Source organism: Oryctolagus cuniculus, chromosome 5 (genome assembly GCF_051225735.1).
Source record: "Oryctolagus cuniculus isolate XC-2025 breed Fujian yellow rabbit chromosome 5, ASM5122573v1, whole genome shotgun sequence".
Classification (NCBI taxonomy): domain Eukaryota; kingdom Metazoa; phylum Chordata; class Mammalia; order Lagomorpha; family Leporidae; genus Oryctolagus; species Oryctolagus cuniculus.
In genome coordinates, this window is record NC_142871.1 from 29979516 (window position 1) to 30002270 (window position 22755).

Here is a 22755-nt window from a genome sequence, read left to right on the forward strand (position 1 = left end):
CGCAGCAGCCCCGCCCAGCGCTGCGCCCCGGGGGCTCACCTTGGCCGTCCAGGGGCGGGGGCCCGAAGCCGCGCCCCTCGGTCAGGCGCGGGCCTCCGGCCGGCCCCGGCCGCCTGCTGGTCCAGCCCCTAGCTGCCTGCGACGGGGGAGCGCTTCTGGGGTAACCGCATGACCCCCGGAGCCAGGAAGCGCAGGGCAGAGGGCCGGACGCGAGGCTGCGGGACCCCAGGGAGCGAGGACACTTGCTATTAAGCCAGCATTTGGGGTTTCCTTTGGAAGCTATTTACTTTTGGGCGAGTTAATACGGCGCCTTCTTACCCAGAGGGGTGTAGAGGGAAGGGAACTCGGGGCCATCCCGAGAGCGCCGAGTGACGCCTCACAGGGCCGCCAAGTCCTCTGCTGCAAAGGCAGCTGCCCCCACTGCTGCTCTCCCACGGCCAACCCAGTCGTGTGAGAATAGCCAGCGATTTTGATAAGGTCTCATTTATTTGCAAAGGCAGAGAGAGCGAGAGAGCGAGAGCGAGAGCGAGAGCGAGAGATGGAGAGAGCGCTTGCATTCATAGCCCATTCCCCAAATGCCTGCAACAGGCACCGCTGGGGCCGCAGAAGCCAAGAGCCTGTAAATAATCCGAGCTTCCCACGTGAGTGGCAGGCACCTAAGTACCAGAGCCATCATCTGCTGGCTTCCAGAGTGCGCATTAGCAGGAGACTGGAGTGGAAGCTTGGAGCTGGGACTTGAACCAGTCCCTCGGATACAGGATGCAGACAGCACCAACATAACCGCCTTGCCAATCGCCTGCCCCAAGCGAGTAAACCAGAAAACCACTCATCTATTTCCTGTCTTTTATGAATTTTAAAGACATAAAATTTCGATGGGGAAAGTGGGAATTTCTTATTATCATTTTCATCTTTGGCAAATAGTCATCAAAGTTTAATACTTATTGCCAATTTTAGCATTATATAGGAGGCACAAAAAAGCTTATGATGGCCCAAGTGCTTGGGCCCCTGCCATCGCCATGGGAGATCCAGATGTTGTTTTGGGCTCCGGGCTTGGTCTGGCCCAGCACTCTCCTACCCCCTACATACACCACTGTGGCCATTTAGGGTTTGAACCAGCAGATGGTTCTATCTAATTCTGCCTTTCAAATAAATAAATCTTTTTTTAAGAATCCCTTCCGAATTTGTTCTAATGGTTCTAGTCAAAATGCATTTACTATTCACTGTGACGCCTTTAAGGCTTTTTTCAAGTGTAGGCAATAATTCTGGCTGTTCACAATGTATTAATTATAAAAAAAACAATGTGAACAGAATCATCTATTTTTTGTAAATAAACATGTTTTAAAACTCTAGAACTATGAAGGATCTTCAAAAAATTCATGGATAATGTGCACTATGAACAAAACTGCAAGAATTTCAAAACTTTTCTTGCACCAAAAATCTTTTAATTTCATTTTCCACAAACTTTCTGAAGCACCCTTGAATTTACACAAATATGTTAAATTATTTGCTCTGGTGGCAGGGTTTTCTTTCCAGTAATCTAAAATTCAAACTTTTCTACAGTGGCTATGCAACATTTATGTACTAACACATTTTATTCTACTGAAGTTTTATTTTTTATTTTTTTTATTTTTTTTATTTTTTTGACAGGCAGAGTGGACAGTGAGAGAGAGAGACAGAGAGAAAGGTCTTCCTTTGCCGTTGGTTCACCCTCCAATGGCCGCCGCGGCCGGCGCGCTGCGGCCGGCGCACCGCGCTGATCCGATGGCAGGAGCCAGGAGTCAGGTGCTTTTCCTGGTCTCCCCATGGGGTGCAGGGCCCAAGCACCTGGGCCATCCTCCACTGCACTCCCTGGCCACAGCAGAGGGCTGGCCTGGAAGAGGGGCAACCGGGACAGAATCCGGCGCCACGACCGGGACTAGAACCCGGTGTGCCGGCGCCGCTAGGCGGAGGATTAGCCTAGTGAGCCGCGGCGCCGGCCCTCTACTGAAGTTTTATTTTAACCCTGGCAACTTATTTTTTTCCTGCTGCCTTTAACATAATGTTTCAAGAGTGTTACAAGACAATTAGGTAAGCTAACATTACATTACCTGTGACCCACATGGAGCCCTTGGACACAAAGGACAAAGGAAACAAGCAAGTGAGAGCAAGGTCACCTGATGCTCTCTGACCAGCACGCAGGAAACAGCTTTTACTTTACTCCATCTCAAGCCCATCCAAGAAAAGCTGTCAAGTAACAGATCTCTCGTCCCTCAACCTCCATGAGAAGTTTCAAATATTGGATCTGATGCTCTGGTGACTAACTTTTTAAAAAAGATTTATTTATTTGAAAGGAAGAGTTAGAGAAGGAGAGGTATAGGGTGAAGGGAGGAGAAAGAGAGAGAGAATGAATCTTCTACCCAAATGGCCACAATGGTGGGGCTGGGATAGGCAAAAACCAGGAACCAGGAGCTTCATCCAGGTATCCCACGTTGGTGCAGGGGCCCAAGGGTTTGGGCCACCTTCTGCTCCTTGCCCAGGTGCATTAACAGCGAGCTGGATCAAAGCGGAGCAGCTGGGACTCAAACCTGCACCCATATGGGATGCTGCGGTGCAGGTAACAGTTTAACTTGCTGTGCCAAAATGCTGGCACTTACTTTATAATTTTTAAAAGGGGTAGTAAGAAGATCAGTTGGGGCAGTTGTTGTGCAGTGGTGAAACTGCCATTTTGCAATGCCAGTATCCCCTTATCATAGCACCCCAGTAAGTCTGTTTCCTATCCAGCTCCCTACTAACGTGTCTGGGAAGCAGAAGATGGCCCAAGTACTTGGGCCCCTCACCCACCTGGGAGACCCGGATAGAATTCCAGGCTCCTTGTTTCAGCCTGGCCCAGCCCTGGCTGTGGCAGTCATTTGGGGAGCGAACCAGAAAATGTAAGATGTGTCTCTGTCCTTGCCTTTCAAAGAAATAAATCAATCTTTAAATTGGGGGAGGGGGGGCAGTTAGATAAACTCAGAATGCCAAAAATGACTAAAACCAGGATTTAAAAATCTCATGGTCAACAGCCTCTTCACCCCTAGTAAGGAGCTTGTTTTCCTGTGGCCTACAAACAAGAAAACAGAGGCATCTTCTACAAATACAGGTGACTGAGCTGTGAACAGATTAGCAAAACGTGGTATCTCCATACAATGGAATATGATTGGGCCATCTTTCTTTCTAAATGAAATACTGACACTTGCAACAGTGTGGCTGAACCTTGCAAACATAATGATAGTTAAAAGAAGCCAGTCACGGCCGGCGCTGCGGCTCACTAGGCTAATCCTCCGCCTTGCAGCGCCAACACACCGGGTTCTAGTCCCGGTCGGGGTGCCAGATTCTGTCCCAGTTGCCCCTCTTCCAGGCCAGCTCTCTGCTGTGGCCAGGGAGTGCAGTGGAGGATGGCCCAAGTGCTAGGGCCCTGCACCCCATGGGAGACCTGGAGAAGCACCTGGCTCCTGGCTTCTGATCAGCGCGGTGCGCCGGCGGCAGCATGCTGGCCTTGGCAGCCATTAGAGGGTGAACCAACGGCAAAGGAAGACCTTTCTCTCTGTTTCTCTCTCTGTCCACTCTGCCTGTCAAAAAAAAAAAAAAAAAAAAGAGAAGAAGAAGAAAAAGCCAGTCACAAGAGACCACCATATTGAAAGAGTCCATTTGTACAAAATGTCTAGGATATGGGGCCAGCATTGTGGCTCAACAGGTTAAGCCGCTGCCTGTGATGCTGGCATCCCATATGAGCACCAGTTCATGCCTCTGCTGCTCCACTTCCAATCCAGCTCCCTGCTAATACACTTGGCAAAGCAGCTGAACATGGCCCAAGTGCTTGGGCCCCTGCCACCCACACAGGAGACCCAGATGGAGTTCTGGGCTCCTGGCTTCTGCTTGCTGACCCCAGCCATTGCAGCCATCTGGGGATGGAAGGCCTCTGTCTCCCCCTTTAACTCTGCCTTTCAAATAAATAAATAAATAAATCTTTATAAACAATAAATAAAATGTCTAGAATAGAAAATTCATAAAGACAGGAAGGAAATTGATAGTTGTCAAGGGCTGAGGAGTTTGGGGGATGAGGAAGGACTGCCCATGTGATTTTGGGTGATGATGACAATGTTCTAGAATTAGATGATGGTAGTGGGCCCCCAACTTGATGAATCTACTAAAACACTGTAAAGGGGTAGATTTTATGACATATGAGTTGTTATTTCAATAAAGCTGTTTTTAAAGGCAATGACCCAGGCACAGAAAGGCAAGCATCACTTACTCTCACCCATAATATGTGGAGGCTAGAAAAGCTGGTTTCACAGAAGGGGTCATCAGGGGGTGGAAAGTGTGGAGGAGAGGATGGAAGGACAGCGGCTGGAAAACAGGATCCAAAACACACGTGGGAGGACTAAGTGTTAGTGTTCTACAGCATGGAGGAGGGGCTACAGTTTACATGTTTTACAGAGAACTAGACAGAGAGGTGTTTGAAGGTTCCCAACACAGAGAAATCACTTTAACTGGATCATTGTGTGTGTGTGTGTGTGTGTGTGTGTGTATATAATCTGTAGAATTTCAAAAGTTTTTTAATTTTAAAAGCTTATGAAGCTAACATCTGCGGCACACCACTGATGTCAGCCATTTTGCTAAACATCAATATGCGCTTTTCCATTATACCCCAGAAAACCACTACCGACTGGTTATGAACCTAATTTTCTAGATTAAAAATAAAAAATTCTACTTGAATAAATGTATTATCACAAAGTTAATGGGCAGAACAGAGGCCAAAATCAAGCAGAAAGTAACTCTGAAGCCCAGCTCTTTCATTACACCAATATTTAAGTGTGCACAAGGTACAGAATTTGCAAGGAAGTTACAGAACCTCAGCTTCTATAAACACACACTTTGCTTTTGAGAACTGAGCCCTTGTGGTCCCAGAGCGAAGTCATATGTCACTCATCAAAAACAGATGGCAGAGACTAATTTAAAACAATCACTTTATTAAAAATAGCAAATCTCACAAATACTTATTCAACATTTTGTAGTCACTGGCCTTTGGAGAACACCCCAGCGTGTGTACCGATTGTCAGACGTAAACTGAAATGGGCTGCAGCAGGAAGCCTGGGCACCATCCACTGAGGTTCAACAACGGGCAGGCTGGGCGAGCTCAGGAAGGTTAGATCCTTCAGCCCTAGCAAGAACACTCAGCACGAGGCGATTCAAGTATAACCCATAAGGCAACAATAGAAGCACAGCAGCACAACCTTGGCATCACATTTCCTGATCAAGCCTTGAACAAGGCCTAGGCCTCCAGTTAAGGTGAATGATAGTGAGTCGAGTTTACTAAAAGCAGGATGTGAGAACAATCATTGCACGTGCACATTAATTACTTTAATTCGTTGTTGCGGAAGATGATTCTGCTACTGGGTTCAGCTGCAAAAGTAAAGACCGCTGCTTCTCTTCGAATCACGAGAAAGCAAACCGCACTTCACTTTAGCTGGTAGAAGCATTTGGAACATCTTGTGCATCTGCCAAGTGGAGTTTCTGTCTGAATTCATCAGTTAAGAAGATCTTCATTCCATAATGTACTTTCAAATTTTTGCAAATTACACTCAGGAGGAAGAGGTATTTGAAAAAAGAAATATGGTTAAAGGAAAATCTCCTGTGTTATTACTGGCACACTAGATGTGGTAAAAACAATTTTTTAAGATATTTAATTATAGTATGTTTAGAACAAGAGTAAAAGGGAGAGACAGAGCCAGAGAGCACCAGCTCCCATCTGCTGGTTCACTCCCCAAATGCCAGCAACGGCTGAAGCTAGGCTAGATCAAAGCCAGGAGCCAGGAACTCAAATCAGCTCTCCCACGGTGGGAGGCAAGGGCCCAAACCTCCCAGGGTCTGCAACGGCAAAAAGCTGGTGTCAAGAGCCAGAGCTGTGAATGAAACCCAAGCACTGTGATGTGGGATGCAGGCAACTTAACCGGTAGGCTAAACACCCACTCCAGACTCTTTTTAACACCGCATTAAGACTATATTCCCGCCGGCGCCACAGCTCAATAGGCTAATCCTCCGCCTGCAGCGCTGGCACCCCGGGTTCTAGTCTCAGTCGGGGCGGCAGATTCTGTCCTGGTTGCCCCTCTTCCAGTCCAGCTCTCTGCTGTGGCCTGGGAGTGCAGTGGAGGATGGCCCAAGTCCTTGGGCCCTATACCTGCATGGGAGACCAGAAGCACCTGGCTCCTGGCTTCAGGTTGGTGCAGCTCCAGCCTTTGCAGCCAATTGGGGAGTGAACCAACAGATGGAAGATCTCTCATCTCTCTCTCTGCCTCTCCTTGCTCTGTGTAACTCTGACCTTCAAATAAATAAATAAATCTTTTAAAAAAAGAGATTGCATGCTGATGTCCAGGCTCAGTGGCAGAAAGTACCATGACTGATTAGCAATGTCTAATTGCTTGTCATGGCCAATGTCATAGTCAGTGAAGGGATTTTTAAATATTCTTGCAAATAAAGTGACACTGGCAGTGATGACAGGGAGGACAATCAGGAGAGAAAAGCTTATGTACAAAGAGAACATTTATTACAGATGAGGAAACAAGGATTGCCAGACCTTGCTCAAGATTAGACAGCTGCTTACCAAGCATCCCAGAGTCTTGGCTTTTGTATCGCACCCCGCTGCCTTGTTTATGGAGGAGAAAGTCCATCACAAGTGGAACTGGACAAGGTGGTGAAACATGTAAATGTTTAACAAAAACTCAGGGAAGAGGACAGAAGATACTTAGGTGTCATACGTGTAGGAAGAATATAAAGCAAATAAGGAATAGAATGAAAAGAATAAAGAACCAAGAACTACTCTAAGAAAAGCTCCTTGATTAATTCAAATCTTAACCCTTACTTAAGCCTTTCTTGATATCAACTTCTGATATTAATCTCTCCCCACAGTTTATTAGGCTTCTCAAAACCTTATTTTCTTCACTGCAAAATGAGGAGTATAACACCAACTACCTCCAAGGGTAGGCTCAAATGCAGCAATGTGCACATCCACCTCATCACTATGCTTGTTGTCATGTACACAAACACATGATGAAGAGATCATAAGTAACCACTCTAAACTGGAATGTCAAAATCTGAATATTCTACATGTGCCTTGGTTATTTTCTTTAAGCTAATCCTATAATACACTTTGTACACTAAGTTATAAAAGTGTCATTTCACCAGCCAGGTAAACATCCACTGAAGGCTGCATTTTAGTGATATCTAATTTTCAACTTTCTGTCCCTAAAATATCCCATGACATGACATTAAATTATAGTATATTTTTTCTGGATTCCCAACTCTCAGTCTCAGAATCTAAGAAAAAAAACATTAAATGTGCTTTAAAAACTCAAAACCAATACAAAGCAAAGGAGAACAAACCATAAGTAAAGCTTCAGCATACAAAACAATGAGAAAATTCCATTTGGAAACCAAAGGGTAAGAGAGTTGGCCCCAGTAAATAGTACAGCATGTCTTTGTTCACACTATCTAAAGAATACGTTTTCCAGGAGCTGGCGCTGTGGCACAGATTAAGCATCCCATATGGGCACCAGTTCGAATCCCAGCTGTTCCACTTCCAATCCAGTTCCCTGCTGATGGCCTGGGAAAGCAGTAAAGGATGGCCCAAGTGCTTGGGCTCCTGCACCCCTGTGGGAGACCCAGAAGAAGCTCCTGGCTCCTGGCTTCAGATCAGCCCAGCTCTAGCCATTACAGCCATTTGGAGAGCGAACCAGTGGATGGAAGACCTCTCTGTCTCTCCCTCTGTCTAAAACTCTGCCTCTCAAGTAAATAAATAAACTAAAAAAAAAAAAGAATACACCTTCCTAAAATATGAGATTATTTATCAGAAATTATAACTTACAGTTCACAGTAGGCAAAGGATACATGGAAGAATTCAATTCTTCTAACTGTTAACACAAAGAAACAAATTTAAACTTTATTTTATAAGATAAACACAAATACATAATTGTTAATTGTATGTTTTTAAACATATTTAGAAAATAATATTCTTCGGTATTTAATAATATTAAAGAAAAGCTTTTAAATAATTTCCAAGCTTAGAAGTTCTTCATTGGAAATAATTATGATGCTGTTTTAGCAGTTATGAAACAACAACATGGGAATGATAAGCAAATCATAAAAATGGAAATTTTAAAGATATTCCTCAAAACATAATCATAATAATTCCTAATTACAGTTTTAAAAAGAAAAATAATTGCCATTCCAATTATTGAAATATTTATAACCTTTACCGCTTATAAACATATTTCACATCATTTGTTTTTCAGTACGAAATAGCATTTATCCCCCCTTACCTTAGTATGTTTGGGCTACTGTCACAAAACACCAAAAACTGTTGACTTACAAGCAATAGGAATCTGTTACAGTTATGGAGGCTGGGAAATCCAATGTGCCAGCAGATTTGGTGTCCTGGCATTCTGTTCATAGGATGCTGCCTTTCCCTCCTCCCCCAGATTTACTTATTACACAGTGACAGAAAGAGAGAGACAGAGACAGAGAGAGAAAGAGAGAGATCTTCCATTTGCTGGTTCATTTCCCAAATGGCTGCAGCAGCTAGGGTTGGGCCAGGCTCCATCAGAGTCTCCCACATGGGTGGGAGGAATTCAAGTACTTGAGCCACACCCCTTTGCTTCCCAGGCCCAGGATCAGAAGTGCAGTGGGCAGGACTTGAACCAGCACTCCCATAAGGGATACTGGAATGCAGGTGTTGTGGTTTAACCCACTGTGTCACAGTCACAACAGCCCACTCCTCAGTCTCCCTGTGTGTTTGCATGATAGAATAAAGGGTCTTTCAATCCTCTCTTTTTAATATTTATTTATTTATTTATTTATTATTTATTTGAGAGACAATTACAAAGAAGGAGAGCCAGAGAGAGAGAGAGAGAGATCTTACATCCACCAGTTCACTACCCAAATGGCCACAATGGCTGATCCAGGCCCAAACCAGGAGCCCAGAACTCAATCTGGGCCTCCCCTATGGGTGCCAGAGACCCAAATACTTGCTTCCTAGGGTGCACCTTGATAGTAAGCTAGGAGAGGAGCTAGGACTTGAACCCAGGGACTCTGATAAGGGAGTACACACTAGGCCAAATGCTACATCCTTGGGCCTCTTTTACAGGGGCACTAATCTCACTCTTTACATCACCACTGGGGTGAGGGTTTTAACATAGGGCTTCTAGGAAGGCACATTCAGACTGCTGCAGCCCTACTTTATAGAAGGAAAAATCCAAGTCAGGGAAATGTTAACTGAATTGCTCAGTATTACCCAGTTATTAACCAAATGCAACCTCTGGACTCAACAAAAGCTTTCTGATGTCAAAATCAGTGTTCTTTCACCCTACCACACGCTCCCAAATTACAGCAGGTGAAGCTTATATCTGTTAAGAGGAATAAAATATAAAACACGAACTGCTAAAAGGAAACACCTGCAAGACTAAACAAGACAGACTTGAAAGAAAAAGAGCATAGCTTTGACATTTAAAAGCACGAATAGGGACCAGCAGGCTGAGCCACCGTTTGCAGCACCAGAATCCATATAGGTAGTGGTTTGAGTCCTAGCTACTCTACTTACAATCCAGCTCCCTGCTAATGCCACTGGGAAGGCAGCAGAAGATGGCTCAAGTTCTTGGGCCCCTGCACCCTTCGGGGAGACCCAGATGAAGCTCCTGGCTTCAGCCTGGCCCAGTGCTGGCCATTGCAGGCATTTGATTAGTGAACCCCAAATGGATGACCATCTGTCTCTCTAACTCTGCCTCTCAAATAAATAAATAAATAAATAAATCTATTTTTTTTTTTTTTTGACAGGCAGAGTGGACAGTGAGAGAGAGAGAGAGAGAGAGAAAGGTCTTCCTTTGCCGTTGGTTCACACTGTAATGGCTGCTGCGGCCGGCGTGCTGTGGCTGGCACATCGCGCTGATCCGAAGGCAGGAGCCAGGTGCTTCTCCTGGTCTCCCATGGGGTGCAGGGCCCAAGCACGTGGGCCATCCTCCACTGCACTCCCGGGCCATAGCAGAGAGCTGGCCTGGAAGAGGGGCAACCGGGACAGAATCCGGGGCCCTGACTGGGACTAGAACCCGGTGTGCCGGCGCCACAAGGCAGAGGATTAGCCTATTGAGCTGCGGCACCGGCCAAATCTATCTTTTTTAAAAAATAAAATAAAAAGGAGTGGCACTGTGGTACAGTGGGTGAAACTGCTACCTGCAGTGCCAGCATCCCATATGGGTGCCGGTTCAGGTCCCAGCTGCTCCTCTTCCTATCCAGCTCTCTGCTATGGCCTGGGAAGGCAGTGGAGGATGGCCTGAGTGCTCGGGCCCTTGCACCCGTGTGAGAGACCTGGAGGAAACTCCTGGCTCCTGGCTTTGGATGGGCCCAGCTCCAGCCATTGCAGCCATTTGGAGAGTGAACCAGCAGATGGAAGACCTTTCTGTCTGTCTCTCCCTCTCTTTGTCTATAACTCTGCCTCTCAAATAAATAAATAGACAAACAAATCTTAAAAAAAATAAATAAAATAAGGACAATTTCTTCTGTCACATTTACTTATTCACAAGATAGGGAAAAGCAATAGAGATTAGCCCTTTTTTGTCATGAGTGAACATGGAATGTAAACTAAAGTGTGCTGAATTCAATTTTTACTTATTTTTGTTTCATAAAGGATTTAAAGAGGAAAATTTAACCATTCTCAGTAAAAATGTGCACACACGGCTTTAGGAGCTGAACGTTTCAGTCCTCATCCCTAGCTTCTGAGAACTTGAGCGTATCTGGAGACAGGGCCTCCGAGGAGGTCCAGAGGGTGGGTCCTAACACAATGTGACCAGCATCGTGACCACTGTGCATCTGGGAGAATGCCCCCAGAGGGGGGGGGCAGTGCGAATGCGAATGTGGAAGATGGCCACCCATGAGGAAGGAGGGACGATCCTGCTGGCACCCCGATCTGTGCCTGTTAGCCTCCAAAGGCTGAGAATGTAAATCGCTGTTGTGGAAGCCCCCGGGTCAGGAGTACTTGCTTATGGAGCCCCTGGCTGACAAATACCTATCACAAAGCACCAAGAACCATCAACACTAAACACCATCTACAGGAAAAGCGAGTACCCACCACCTGAGTAAGGACTTCACACTATACATGTAGTATCCATAACAGTTGTACATGTATCTATACATACATTATGTATAGAAGCAGATAGGTCCCTTTCAGATTTGCCAATATTCCTGGAATACGAGTTTGGATGTAAATACATTAATTTCCTTGGAATACATTTCTTTACAGAAAAAGTACAAGGGGTCAGCACTATGCCGTAGTGGGTAAAGCTGCTGCCTGCAGTGCGGGCATCCATATGGGCACCAGTTCAAGTCCCAGCTGCTCCACTTTTGATCCAGCTCCCTGCTAAGTCCTGGGAAAGCAATAGAAGACGGTCCAAATCCCGCATGAGACCCAAAAGAAGCTCCTGGCTCCTGGCTCCTGGCTTCGGATCAGCCCAGCTCTGGCCACTGCTGTTATTTTGGGAGTGAACCAGTGGATGGGAGACCCCTCCTTCTCTCTCCTTGCCACTGTCTCCCTGTAACTCTGCCTTTCAAATAAATAAATCTTAAAAAAAAAAAAAAGTAGGTGAAACTTGACAACACTGCTTTAAGTCAGAGAATCCACACAGGGCACACCCTGTGCAATTCCATTTATCTGAAATGTCCAGGGTAGGCAAATCTGTAAAGTTGGAAGTAGTTTAGAGGTTTTAGGGGATAAGGAGTTGGAGAACTGAGAGGTTTCTTTCTGGAGTGATGAAAATGCTCTGGAATTAGATAGTGGTCCCTGTACAATACTGAGTGTCGCTCCCCCATCTCACAGAGGAACGACACTGGACCCTGCGTTGTTCTTTTGTCTGCTCGGCCCTTCCCGGGTTTGCTGCTGGTCCTTCCCGGGTTGGCTGCCGTCCCTCCACCTCCGTGGAGGGGCAGGCCCCCCTGCCACTTTCCCCACTTCCGCGGGGGAGCAGCACACCGCCGGCCGGCTCTCTCGGGGGCTACTCAGATGTTCCTCAGGTGTTCCTGGTGCATGTTGTCTCTCTCCTCCTTTATAGTCCTCTTCCACCAATCCCAACTCTGCTACCCACATGCCGAGTACACTGCTCTCCTCCAATCAGGAGCAGGATCAGCTCCTGCAGGTCATCACTCAAGTTGGCGAGAGGCAGCTGCATAGAAGTTGTTTACTCCCTTCTCAGCGCCATATTGTGGGAGAGCAGATGCATAGAATAAGTCTTAATTCCAGTAACTTAGTCTAGTCCGAGTTGCTCCCCACAACTGAGTAAACTAAAAACACTATATTATATACTTTAAAATGATTAAAAAGGTGAATTCTGTTACTTGAATTTTTATGCAATAAAATCCAAAATTGTTTAAAGGAAAAAACGATACTCACATCAGACAGAAGCCTGTCCAGATTGGCATCACTGGCTGTTTTTCTCTTATCCTCAGGAAGTTCCTCTAGCTCCCCATAGAGTTCCAAATTCAAGCGAGCTAATTTCTCCTGCATTCCGCGAACATGTTCCATCTGTTCAATAGAACATTCATTTCCTGGAGAACATCCCAGAACATTAATAAAGATTAGGCCACATCAAACTAACAGCCTGCAGGGAAAACTTAAACTCGAGGTGCTTTCAAAGAAATCTGTTTTCTTTATGACTACATATTTTTTGTATTTAATTACAAATCATATTTTTGACCAAGAAAACAATGGCCAACCGCCAAACTAAGAATTGACTTTGGGCACTAAAGAGAATCCTATAGGGCAGATTTAAAAAAAAAAAAAAGCAAAATGAATCCTTACATAAAAATATATTTTCTTCAAAAATAGGATCACATATAGAAGCAACAGTACCACCTAATCATTTATAACCTCACAACTGTCATTTGAATCGTGTGTTCCAACATTTTATAATAATCTGAAATGAAGATTCCTGGGGTAGGCATTTGGCACAGCAGTTACAGATGCCACTTGGGAGGCCCACACCCCACATCAAAGTGCTTGGGTTCAAGTCCCGGCTCTGCTCCCAATTCTAGTTTCCTGCTGGTGTGCATCCTGGGAAGCAGCAAATGATGGCTTGAGTACTGAGTCCCTGCACCCACATGGGAGACCCCCCTCATACCCCTATGAGTCTCCCCTGCAGTGTTGGGGGCTTCTGAGGAATGAGCCAGCAGAATGAAGATGTCCTTCTGTCTTTCTTGCTGTCTGTCTCTGACTCTGCCCTTCCACATTAAAAAGCATGAATTCAAAAATGAGTGTCTTGTAAGAATGTCAACCATGAATCATTTTGCCAAACAATTATATATTCTTTGAAGAAACAGAAATGAAAATATTTATGAAGTATGAACAATGTTGGGAAACATGAGCAATACAATGTAATGTTTTGCATTATCAACTCAGCACCGCAAGATAATTTAATCACCAAAGGATGGGTCTTACACGACTTACTCACCAGTACCCTCTGGTATCTGCCCAGAGCAACTAACTAATACCTAGATGACATCATACATTCTCATCCGGTTTATGTGCAGCCGTTGCAAACTCTCGATACTATAATTTTGCAGAAAACTTCCTTTCAGCCTAAAAGTTCTACAGGGGAATAACTATAGCTTGGCTAAAGTTGAAGTATATATCCTGAATCACTATGAATTAATGTAAATTAGATTATAAATTAACATGTTCATAAACTAACTTTAATATACTATGTCAAAGACCACTAATATTGAAAGTAATTACAGCTCTCTCAAAATCATCCTCTCTTCATAATAAAGATCACATTTTCTCTATTTTAATGAGGTTTTTCAAAAATTAATAACCTAGAAGGACAAGTGAAAGAAACACTTTGAGACTTGTATATGTGTGTGAGAGAGAGAGAATGTGTGTGTGTGTGGAGAGAGAGAGAGAGAGAGAGAGAGAGAGAAATATATACAGTGAAAGTATAAAGTAGAAATCACAAGGGAAAAAATAAGAAAGTCAAATGATAGATCTAAGTGACCAAAAGGAAAATCAAAAAAAGCTCCAGAGATTAAAAAGGAATCAATGCCCAGCTCTCTGCTCTGGCCTGGGAAAGCAGTAGAAGGCCCAAGTCCTTGGGCCCCTGCACCCACGTGGGAGACCCGGAAGAGGTTCCTGGCTCCTGACTTCAGACTGGCCCAGCTCCAGTCACTGCAGGCATCTGGGGAATGAACCAACAGATGGAAGATCTCTGTCTCCCCCCCCCCCCCCCGTAACTCAGTATTTCAAATAAATAAATAAATCTAAAAAAAAAAATGAAAATAAAAAATAAAAAGGAATCACTGTAGATGAAATAATAAATAGGAAAAAAAATGTTCCCTGAGATAAAAGATGAGTCAGCAGATATGAAGGGCTTCCTGGTTCCCAGGTAGAGAAAATACAGTCCTAAGCATATCCTGGCAAATGCCTAAAGTTTAAAAGACTAGAGAAAACAAAATATTTTAGGCATCAAAGAAGAAAAACAAAGGGCCTAGTAACAAAGAATTGTCTTGGCAATGGAATTCTCATCTGCAATACTTACCAATAGTAAGCAGTTGAATAACAAACATGGACATAAAGGACTTTAGTGTAAGTATACAAAGTCACCTAAGAGAAGGGGCAGGGGGGTCATCATCGAGGCACAATGTGTTAAGCTAGAGCTTGGGACACCAGTATATTGGGACGCACACCTATATTCCATGTGGGAGTGCCAGTTCCAGCCCAGCTTCTTTGTTTTCAATCGTGCTTGCTGTTAATGCACCGCAGAACACAGTGGAAGATGACACAAGTACCTGGGCTCCTGCCACCCATGTGGACGACCAGGATGGAGTTCCTGGTTCCCAGCTTCAGCCTGGCTGTTACAACCACCAGGGAGTGAACCAATAGATACAGGATTTCTTTCTCTCTTAGTTGTTCTGCCTTTCAAATAAATAAATAAACCTTTCAAACAACAACAAAAGAGTAGCGGCAAGAAGGTGGTTGAGAGAAAGCAAAGAACTGGCTGGCGCCACAGCTCACTAGGCTAATCCTCTGCCTGCGGCGCTGGCACCCCGGGGTTCTAGTCCGGGTTGGGCACCAGATTCTGCCCCAGTTGCTCCTCTTCCAGTCCAGCTCTCTGCTGTGGCCCAGGAAGGCAGTGGAGGATGGCCCAAGTGCTTGGGCCCTGCACCCGCAGCACCTGGCTCCTGGCTTCGGATCAGTGCAGCGCGCTGGCCGTGGCAGCCATTTGGGGAGTGAATCAACGGAAGGAAGACCTTTCTCCCTGTCTCTCTCTCACTGTCTAACTCTACCTGTCAAAAAAAAAAAAAAAAAAAAAAAGGCAAAGAACTGAAAGTAGTCCACAGATTATATCTCCCAGGTGGGAGAGGAGGGAGAAAGGGAAACAGAAGTGAAGATACTGCATTACCAAGACAGGGTACATAAAAGCAGGGGATATAGTAAAACATTTTTGTGAAACTGTAGAAGCCCCAAACCTGGGGCCAATCGCTGACACCAGGGTGGTATAAGAAAGTCTTTGTTTTACAAAGTGAAGAACAAGGAGTACCAGCAGTTAATGCCTGATTCCTAGATTCCTCAAGGGTCAAGATAAAGGAATCTTATAGACTGACATTGGGGTTCAAAGGTGCATATTCAGCTTATGTGCAAGTCTATAGTTGGTCTGTAGTGCTTGGGCCCCTCCTTTGATTGGTCAGCAACAGGCTGCCCACCATGTTCTTTTGAGAACTCTGATAATGCTGAGTGGGCTCCAGTCAGTGTGGGGGCCACTTGCAGGTGGCTGTTACTTTTTGCTCAGAGCTGGAAGTTCATGAAAACACAATGTTCAAGAGAAGGCTGGAAAACAGACGTTACCTGCAGAACAGATAAATGACCTCAAGTCCTGTGATCTGGGACCCTGTAGGGCCAGCTGGCCATAAAGGACTCCTCCATCAATTTAGTGCATCAATCGTAGTAAGAGGTTAACTGCGATCACCCTAGCAGGGCAAAGAAACTTTAAGCTAAGAGAGGCAGACTGACAGACTATTGGAGACTATAGTCTGAGAGTATCTAGTATCTACAACAAAGGCACTGACCAGAGGCTAGATTTCAAAATAATGTGTTTTGGATGTCTTCTTTTCCAATAATAATATAACCTAGACTGGAAATCTAGAAACTATAAAAGACATGTTTGAGTATACAAAAATTAAAAGCTTTTATAAGGTTAACTATATCATAAACAAAGCCCACAGACACAATTAATTTGGTATAAATAAATAATAGAGGTCAAAGGGTTAGTATCTAAAATATACAAAGGTCTCTTAGCATTTGACAACGATAACGAAAGCATAAGTAACTAAGGAGGAAACTGGAACAAGATCCTTAAGAGCAATCCAACTGCTTACCAAACACATGGATGCTCAACTCAACAGAAATAAAAGAATCTCACTTTATACCAAGAAACCGGCAAAAATTAACACCGGTAATACCTATTTTTTGTGCAAATTCAGAGTAAAGAATTCTTTCATAAGTTGCTAAATCAAAGGAGAAGTGTAGTCATTTGGGAGAAGATAATCTGGATACTTCTACAAAAACTGAATTAAAGGGGTGGAGGCTGTGGCACAGCGGGTTAAGCTGCTGCTTGGGACTCCTGCATCCCATATCAGAGCGCCTGCGATTGAGTCTCATCTCTGCTTGTGATCCAGCTTCCTGCTAATGCACCTAGGAGGTAGCAGATCGTGGCTCAAGCACTTAGGTTCCTGTCACCCATAAGGGAGATCCTGGCTCCTGGCTTTAGCCCCAGCCCTGGCTATTGCAGGCATTTGCAATAGCAGATGGAAGATCTCCCTCTCTCTCTCTCTCTCTCTCTCTCTCTCTGTCACTTTGCCTTTCAAATAAATAAATAAACAAAACCTTTTAAAGTAAAAAGTGCTACAGTTATTTTTTAAATTAAAGTTACACACGTGCTCTGACTCAGCAATCTCATGGGAATCCATTCCAAAGACATAAAAGCATCAGTACAGAATGTATGTGAGTTGCTCGCTGCACCATTTCAACAGGGAAAGGGTTAAATACACTAGAGTATATTCACAATTCAGAATACCATGTGTAGCCATTAAAAAAAGGATGAATCAGAGCCATGCCAGACAATCTGGAGAGACTTCCATCAGATATTGTTTAATAGAGGAAAGCGAAACGCAGAAAAGTATGAAAGGTACCATTTGCAAAAAGTAACAAAAATAAAAATCTCTGTGTATCTGCGTGTGTGCGTGTGCGTGTGCGCGCGCGTGTGTGTGTGTGTGTGAGAGAGAGAGAGAGAGAGAGAGAGAGAGAGAGAGATTACATAGAAAAACAACAAGATCCATCCATCACTTACCGAATGCTTGGAGTTTCCCTGAGTGGAAGTCATTCAAAAGGCTCAGGAGGCCTCTCTCCATCTCCTGCACGTCTGAGACGTCTGTGAGGAAGGAGTGCTGAATCGGGGCTGACTGAGCAGCTTTCCCTTCTCCACCCTGAGGTTTGGCCTTTTCTTTCATCACTCTGCAAAGACGATGCAATGAGCTTTGATTACACTTTTTCAAGCTACCCTAGGCTAAGCTTGTGCTTCCAGTTTTTAGTGAATTAGATGGAATTTCCCTTATAAACAAGAAACCAGAGTAAATTCAATATAAATAAAAACCAGTAACTTCAAGCCAGAAGCCAAAAGAACAGATTATTTAAAAAAACTAAAACAAATGTATAAATGTAACTACTAAGGTACACAAAAAGCATGATTAACAATACAGGTATAAGTTGCTGGTTGTGTCCTGGTGGCTCCACCTCCAATCCAGCTCCCTGCTAAGGAAAAAACAACAGAAGATGGTCCAAGTGTTTCAGCACCTGCCGCCCACATGGGAGACCCGGATGAAGCTCCTGGCTCCTGGCTTCAGCCTGGCCCAGCCCTGGCCATCGCAGTCATCTGGGGAGGGAACCAGTGGATGGGAGGAAGATTAATCGATCTCTCTCTCTCTAACTCTTTCCAATAAATACATCTTCAAAAACAAAACTACCATGTATATACATACACCATGTTAATTCTTTGGACTGCAAAAAAAACTGAAAAGAGAATTGGTAAGTTTTTTACTATCCTGTCTCATTATTTCATTTCTCACTAAAACATATTACACCTTTCTACTTTAAACTTGATCCTATTTGTTCCTTGAACTGTTAGTGGTTCAACAGGTTGTTAGGGGATGCCCCATTTTGAAGCTGATGTTATGCCAGAAGTGCCCAGACCAACGAGAAAGTAAGACATTCAAATTCATAACTGCCATATGTTGGAGTGCTGAAAACCTTTATCTTCAACTCTTCAGCTAGTGCAATCAAAAACTCCCACTGATCATACCCATAAAATAATCTCTCCAGTTCTCCTCTCTGCACTGCTCCCATTCTAGCTCTGACAGGACTCAACAAATTCTCAATCCATATCTCTGCCTCTGTGTGTGGTCTCTGGTCCTCCTCTCCTCCCCACAGGGAAGCCACGCCCATTTCCAAAAGTTAAAATCAGGTCATATAATTTACTTAATCCCAGCCCTTTGGTAGCTTTGCACTGCTCACTGGATAAAACTGAGTAGCCTTAACAAACCCTGTTTTCCCTTGTCTATGCTCTAACCACTCTGAATCTCTAGCTGCCTAGAAATCCAGTCTCTCATCTGTTCACAGGCTAACTCCCTGCCTACATTAACATCCTTCCATTTAGGATCTTCTCTGCCAGGCTTTCTCCCACACATCCTTCAAATCCCAGTGCAAACACTATTTCCTCAGGAAAGCCTTTTTGGCACCTCTGGACTAAATCAGCTCTTATTACCCATGTCTGGCAAACACGTGGCTCTCAACACATCAGTGATGGCGATGTGCACACTGCAGTAAGATGGCACCTCAGAAATGCTGTGGAATGGGGTCACAGTGGCAGCACAGCAGGTAGAGCCGCCACCTGTGATACCAGCAACCCACATGTGCATCAGTTCGTGTCCCAGCAGCTCCACCTCCCTGCTAACGAGCCTGGGAAAGCTGTGAAGATTCCACTACAAAAACGTGAAAGAAATGAATTCACCTTTTTAACTTTGGTCGCTGTGACGTTGACTGTGTTGCAGGATTGGAAAACCCCGTGCTTTTACTAACTGGAATGGCATTTTTTTTGGCATTAGTAACCTGAGTAGAGTGGGCACTAAAAGACTTAGGACTCCTCCTCTTCACTTTCCGCTCTTCCATGGTTTTAAGTTCCTTACTGCACCAAGGCCAGCTTCTCAAGACCTAAATAAGGAAACACAGAAGTGACACATGTATCTATGCTGTGCAAAAATGAAAGATTCAAAAGACCCGTATCACAGGCTAGAAGACAGTCAAGAACTGCAGAGGTCAGTAGAGAAAATCAGACTGAGTCCAACCTACTATGTACACAGAAGCCCTTAGCAAAATTGTCCAGTAGGCAATTTTTCTTTTCTTGGTCTTATCATTTTTTTTTACTTGCTCAGCCTTACAAACACTTGCTGACACTCTCCCACAAGCCAGGCACTACTGTGGGTAGTAGGGAAACAGCACTGAACAAGGCACAGTACCTGCCTTCAAAAAGGCCCCATTATTACACAAACAATAAGCAAATCATCCACATAACATCCCCAGCCTGACTCAGGTTTAAGGGGCCATTACCTTTCCCTCCCAACATGAATTCTCATGAAGAACTAGAATTCAACAAGATTCAAAGAGATACATAGCTGCATGGGCATCAGCATTTCAGACAGAAGCCTTATTCAAATATCAAGCAGAAACTCAGTTTCTGCCAAGGGGTGATACAATTCTAGTGCCACGATGAAGTGAAGGTCTATGTTGCTTGTCCATTTTGAATTTACTTTCCTCTACCTATTTCTACATTATCTGTTAGGTTTTGCCCATATCAAAAAGTTAATACTATTACCTTTTTTTTTTAAAAAGATTATTTATTTGAAAGGCAGAGTTAGAGAGAGAGAGAGGAGAGGCAGGGAAAGAGAAGTCTTCCATTCGCTGGTTCACTTCCCAGAGGGCCTTAACAACCAGAGCTGTGCCAATCTGAAGCCAGGAGCCAGGAGCTTCCTCCAGGTCTCCCATGCAGGTGCAGGGGCCCAAGGACTTGGGTCATCTTCTACTGCTTTCCCAGGCCATAGCAGAGAGCTGGATCAGAACTGGAGCAGCCGGGACTCGAACCAGTGCCCATATGGGATGCCAGCACTGCAGGTGGTGACTTTACCTGCTACACCACAGGACCAGCCCCAACACCATTACCTTTTGGTGGCTCTTCCATGGGGTGTACATGAAAGTCCTATTTATCCCTATACCTTCCCTTTACTTTATGTGTTAATTACCTTTATTTTTCTAATATCTATATATCTGAAATGATAATTTCCCTTCTTTTTTATTTGTACACAATGTGGACATTTTTCTTAATTCCATTCTTTTGGGGCCAGCGTTAAGCCTCCACTTGTCAAGAGTGCTGGTTTGAGTACTGGCTGCTTTGCTTCTGATCCAGTTTCCTGCTGGTGCCCCAGGAAAGCAGCCGCAGACAGGCCAAGTGCTTGGGCCCCTGTCATCCACATAGGAAGCCAGGATAAATTTCTTGGATCCTGGCTTCAGCCTGGCCCAGCCCTGGCTGTTGCAGTCATTTGGGTGAGTGAACCAGTATATGGAAGACATCTCTATCTACAACTCTGCCTCTCAAATAAATATTTTTTTAAATTCCATTCTTTCATGAATCATAAGATGATAAAGGCATATAGTTATTTGCCTCATCAGAATGTAAATGTCCTGAGAAACACTGGGCTTTTTTTTCTGCATGTTGTGTCAAATTTAATCATGCTATGATCAATCAAAAAGATTCAAACCTATTACTGACACTTCTAAAATATGAGTATTTTAATGAAAATAAATGTTTTGCTATTGTCTGAATTCAGTGCCACTGTTAACAGTATTTCAACCACGGAGCTGGGGTGACTTGGGCTGACTCTAGACTATCACAGGAGCTACCAAACCGCCAAAGAAGAAATGAACGGCTTTCTGGGAAGGGATCCAATGCCACCTCTAACCCCAGGGAGCAACTGTAAATCCACTGAAACCTGGCTTTGGAACGTTCCTTCAGTTAGTGTTACCAGCAACAATGCAGTCATTTTGGAGTTGCATCAGCATGCAACAGAATTAAATGGGCCTTTAAGAGACGACTCAATAGAGACCATGGGGTATCAGTTCTTTAAAGAGGCAAGGATCTGCACAAATTTATGATATACACAAGCACAATGGCCTCCGACTTTTAAAACGCCAGTGCGCATTATGTGACACCAGAAAATAAAAATAAAATATCTAAGAAGTAAAGCACCGCGAATAAAGCGATAGTGATCCAAACTAAGATGTTCAAAGGGGCCGAGACTCGAGATTTGCCTGTCCCGGTAAGGTAACACCTGCCACTGGCGCACCGAAATCCTTGTATACGCGGCGGCCAGGAACGTTCTAGAGAAGATATAAACTGCTCACAGCTGTCTTCTGATACACTGGTTTTGAGGGCCAGGTGCTGCTGCAGGCTCACTGGGGGTCCCAATCGTCTCCACCTCATTCTTGCTCCCCAATCTTGCGAAGCCGTGACCCTTCACCACCCAGGTCCAGCAGTGACCAGAGTGGGTGGTGGGACGAGACTAAAGGGGGATACTGCAGGGGTTCTTTTGCTTCTACTACATACCCGAAGAAGAAGGGGATCCGGGTCCCTTCCCCCAATCTGCAAAGATGCGGTAGCCTTTGAAGCCACCGCCGAAACCACATCTACAGCCGGAGTCACATCCCCGTACCCGCGCCTCCGCAGTGCCCTTTGTTTACGGAAGTGACGTAAGGGGCGGAGTCTGCGGGCGCGCCGCGGGAGCCCCGCCTCTTCCTGCCCCTCCGCCGTCCCTCGTGTCCCTGCTGTCGGCACCGCATTGCTTGTCTCCTGCCGTGCCGTCAGCTGTAATTGTGGAGGCCGCGGAAAGCAGGACTCGTGGGCGGGAGTTTCATCTCAGGCTCTGTAACTCAGAAGCAGGGAACTAAAGGGTGGCGGTAAAGGTAGGAACGGGAAACGTAGCTTCCCTTCCGGAAGCTGCCCCGCCCCTCTGCGTCCGCCCCCCACGCACTACAATTCCCAGCATGCTCTTCGAGAAAGCCTGGAGGCGGAACCACACCGTCTCCTTAGCAACTCTTCCTTGCTGTTCCATCAGTGCTCGGACTTTTCGACGCTCAACCAGTTTTGGCCGTTTAGGCAACCTGAAAAGCGTTGTGTTTGTGCCGCTGGGAAGAGCTGCTCTCTTCGGCCCTGGGTAGACACTGCCTCTGAACCTCACTATCATTGTCTGCGGCTGGTGCTGTGATTGCTGTTCGAATCTGAGCTAAGCTCATCTTGGGTGTCTGTGGCTGAAGGCAGCTCTCCCACCTTTCTCTGGAAGAGGAACTGCGAGTTGAGAGAGATGGATCTGTCCCGAATGAGGGAAGAATTGCGTATTTCATTCCTTGGTCGGGGTGGCTTTTATCCGTGTGGGGATTGCGAGGGGGAGGTTTAGGAGATAGGAAAGGACCCCAGGGGCCGCCGCATACCTCTTGGTTTGCTGATGGGAGACGTCAGCGCTGGAGACGCCGGGAGTGCCTTCCCCACCACACTCCGGTTTTTAAAATGCTGAAATGCTTTTGAAAGGAAGGTACACAGCAGATATGCA

General features: G+C 45.1%; 1 protein-coding gene across 2 annotated transcripts; it reads right to left on the reverse strand.

Annotated features, from left to right (window-relative positions):
* Positions 1-4968: 4968 nt before the first annotated feature.
* Positions 4969-22060, reverse strand: CCDC28A (coiled-coil domain containing 28A). 2 transcript variants are annotated; one of them, XM_070073516.1, is made up of 6 exons: positions 21756-22060; positions 19110-19309; positions 17394-17557; positions 12446-12600; positions 7903-7925; positions 4969-5536 (listed from the first exon to the last, which is right to left on the reverse strand). In XM_070073516.1, the coding sequence occupies exons 2-6, from the start codon at positions 19265-19267 to the stop codon at positions 5482-5484; spliced, it is 555 nt and encodes a 184-aa protein (XP_069929617.1). In that variant the 5' UTR covers positions 19268-19309; positions 21756-22060; the 3' UTR covers positions 4969-5481. The 2 variants fall into 2 exon arrangements, with proteins under 2 accessions (XP_069929617.1, XP_089188743.1); XM_089332617.1 differs by having other exon boundaries at positions 7903-7952.
* Positions 22061-22755: the final 695 nt, after the last annotated feature.

Coding starts and splice junctions, on each gene's coding strand:
- CCDC28A (XM_070073516.1), bottom strand. CDS start 19,267: ATGGAAGAGCGGAAAGTGAAGAGGAGGAGTCCTAAGTCTTTTAGTGCC. Junction 17,558..19,109: donor CAGCGACCAAAGTTAAAAAG/GTGAATTCATTT, acceptor TCGTCTTTGCAG/AGTGATGAAAGAAAAGGCCA. Junction 7,926..12,445: donor TGGACAGGCTTCTGTCTGAT/GTGAGTATCGTT, acceptor TTGTGTTAACAG/TTAGAAGAATTGAATTCTTC.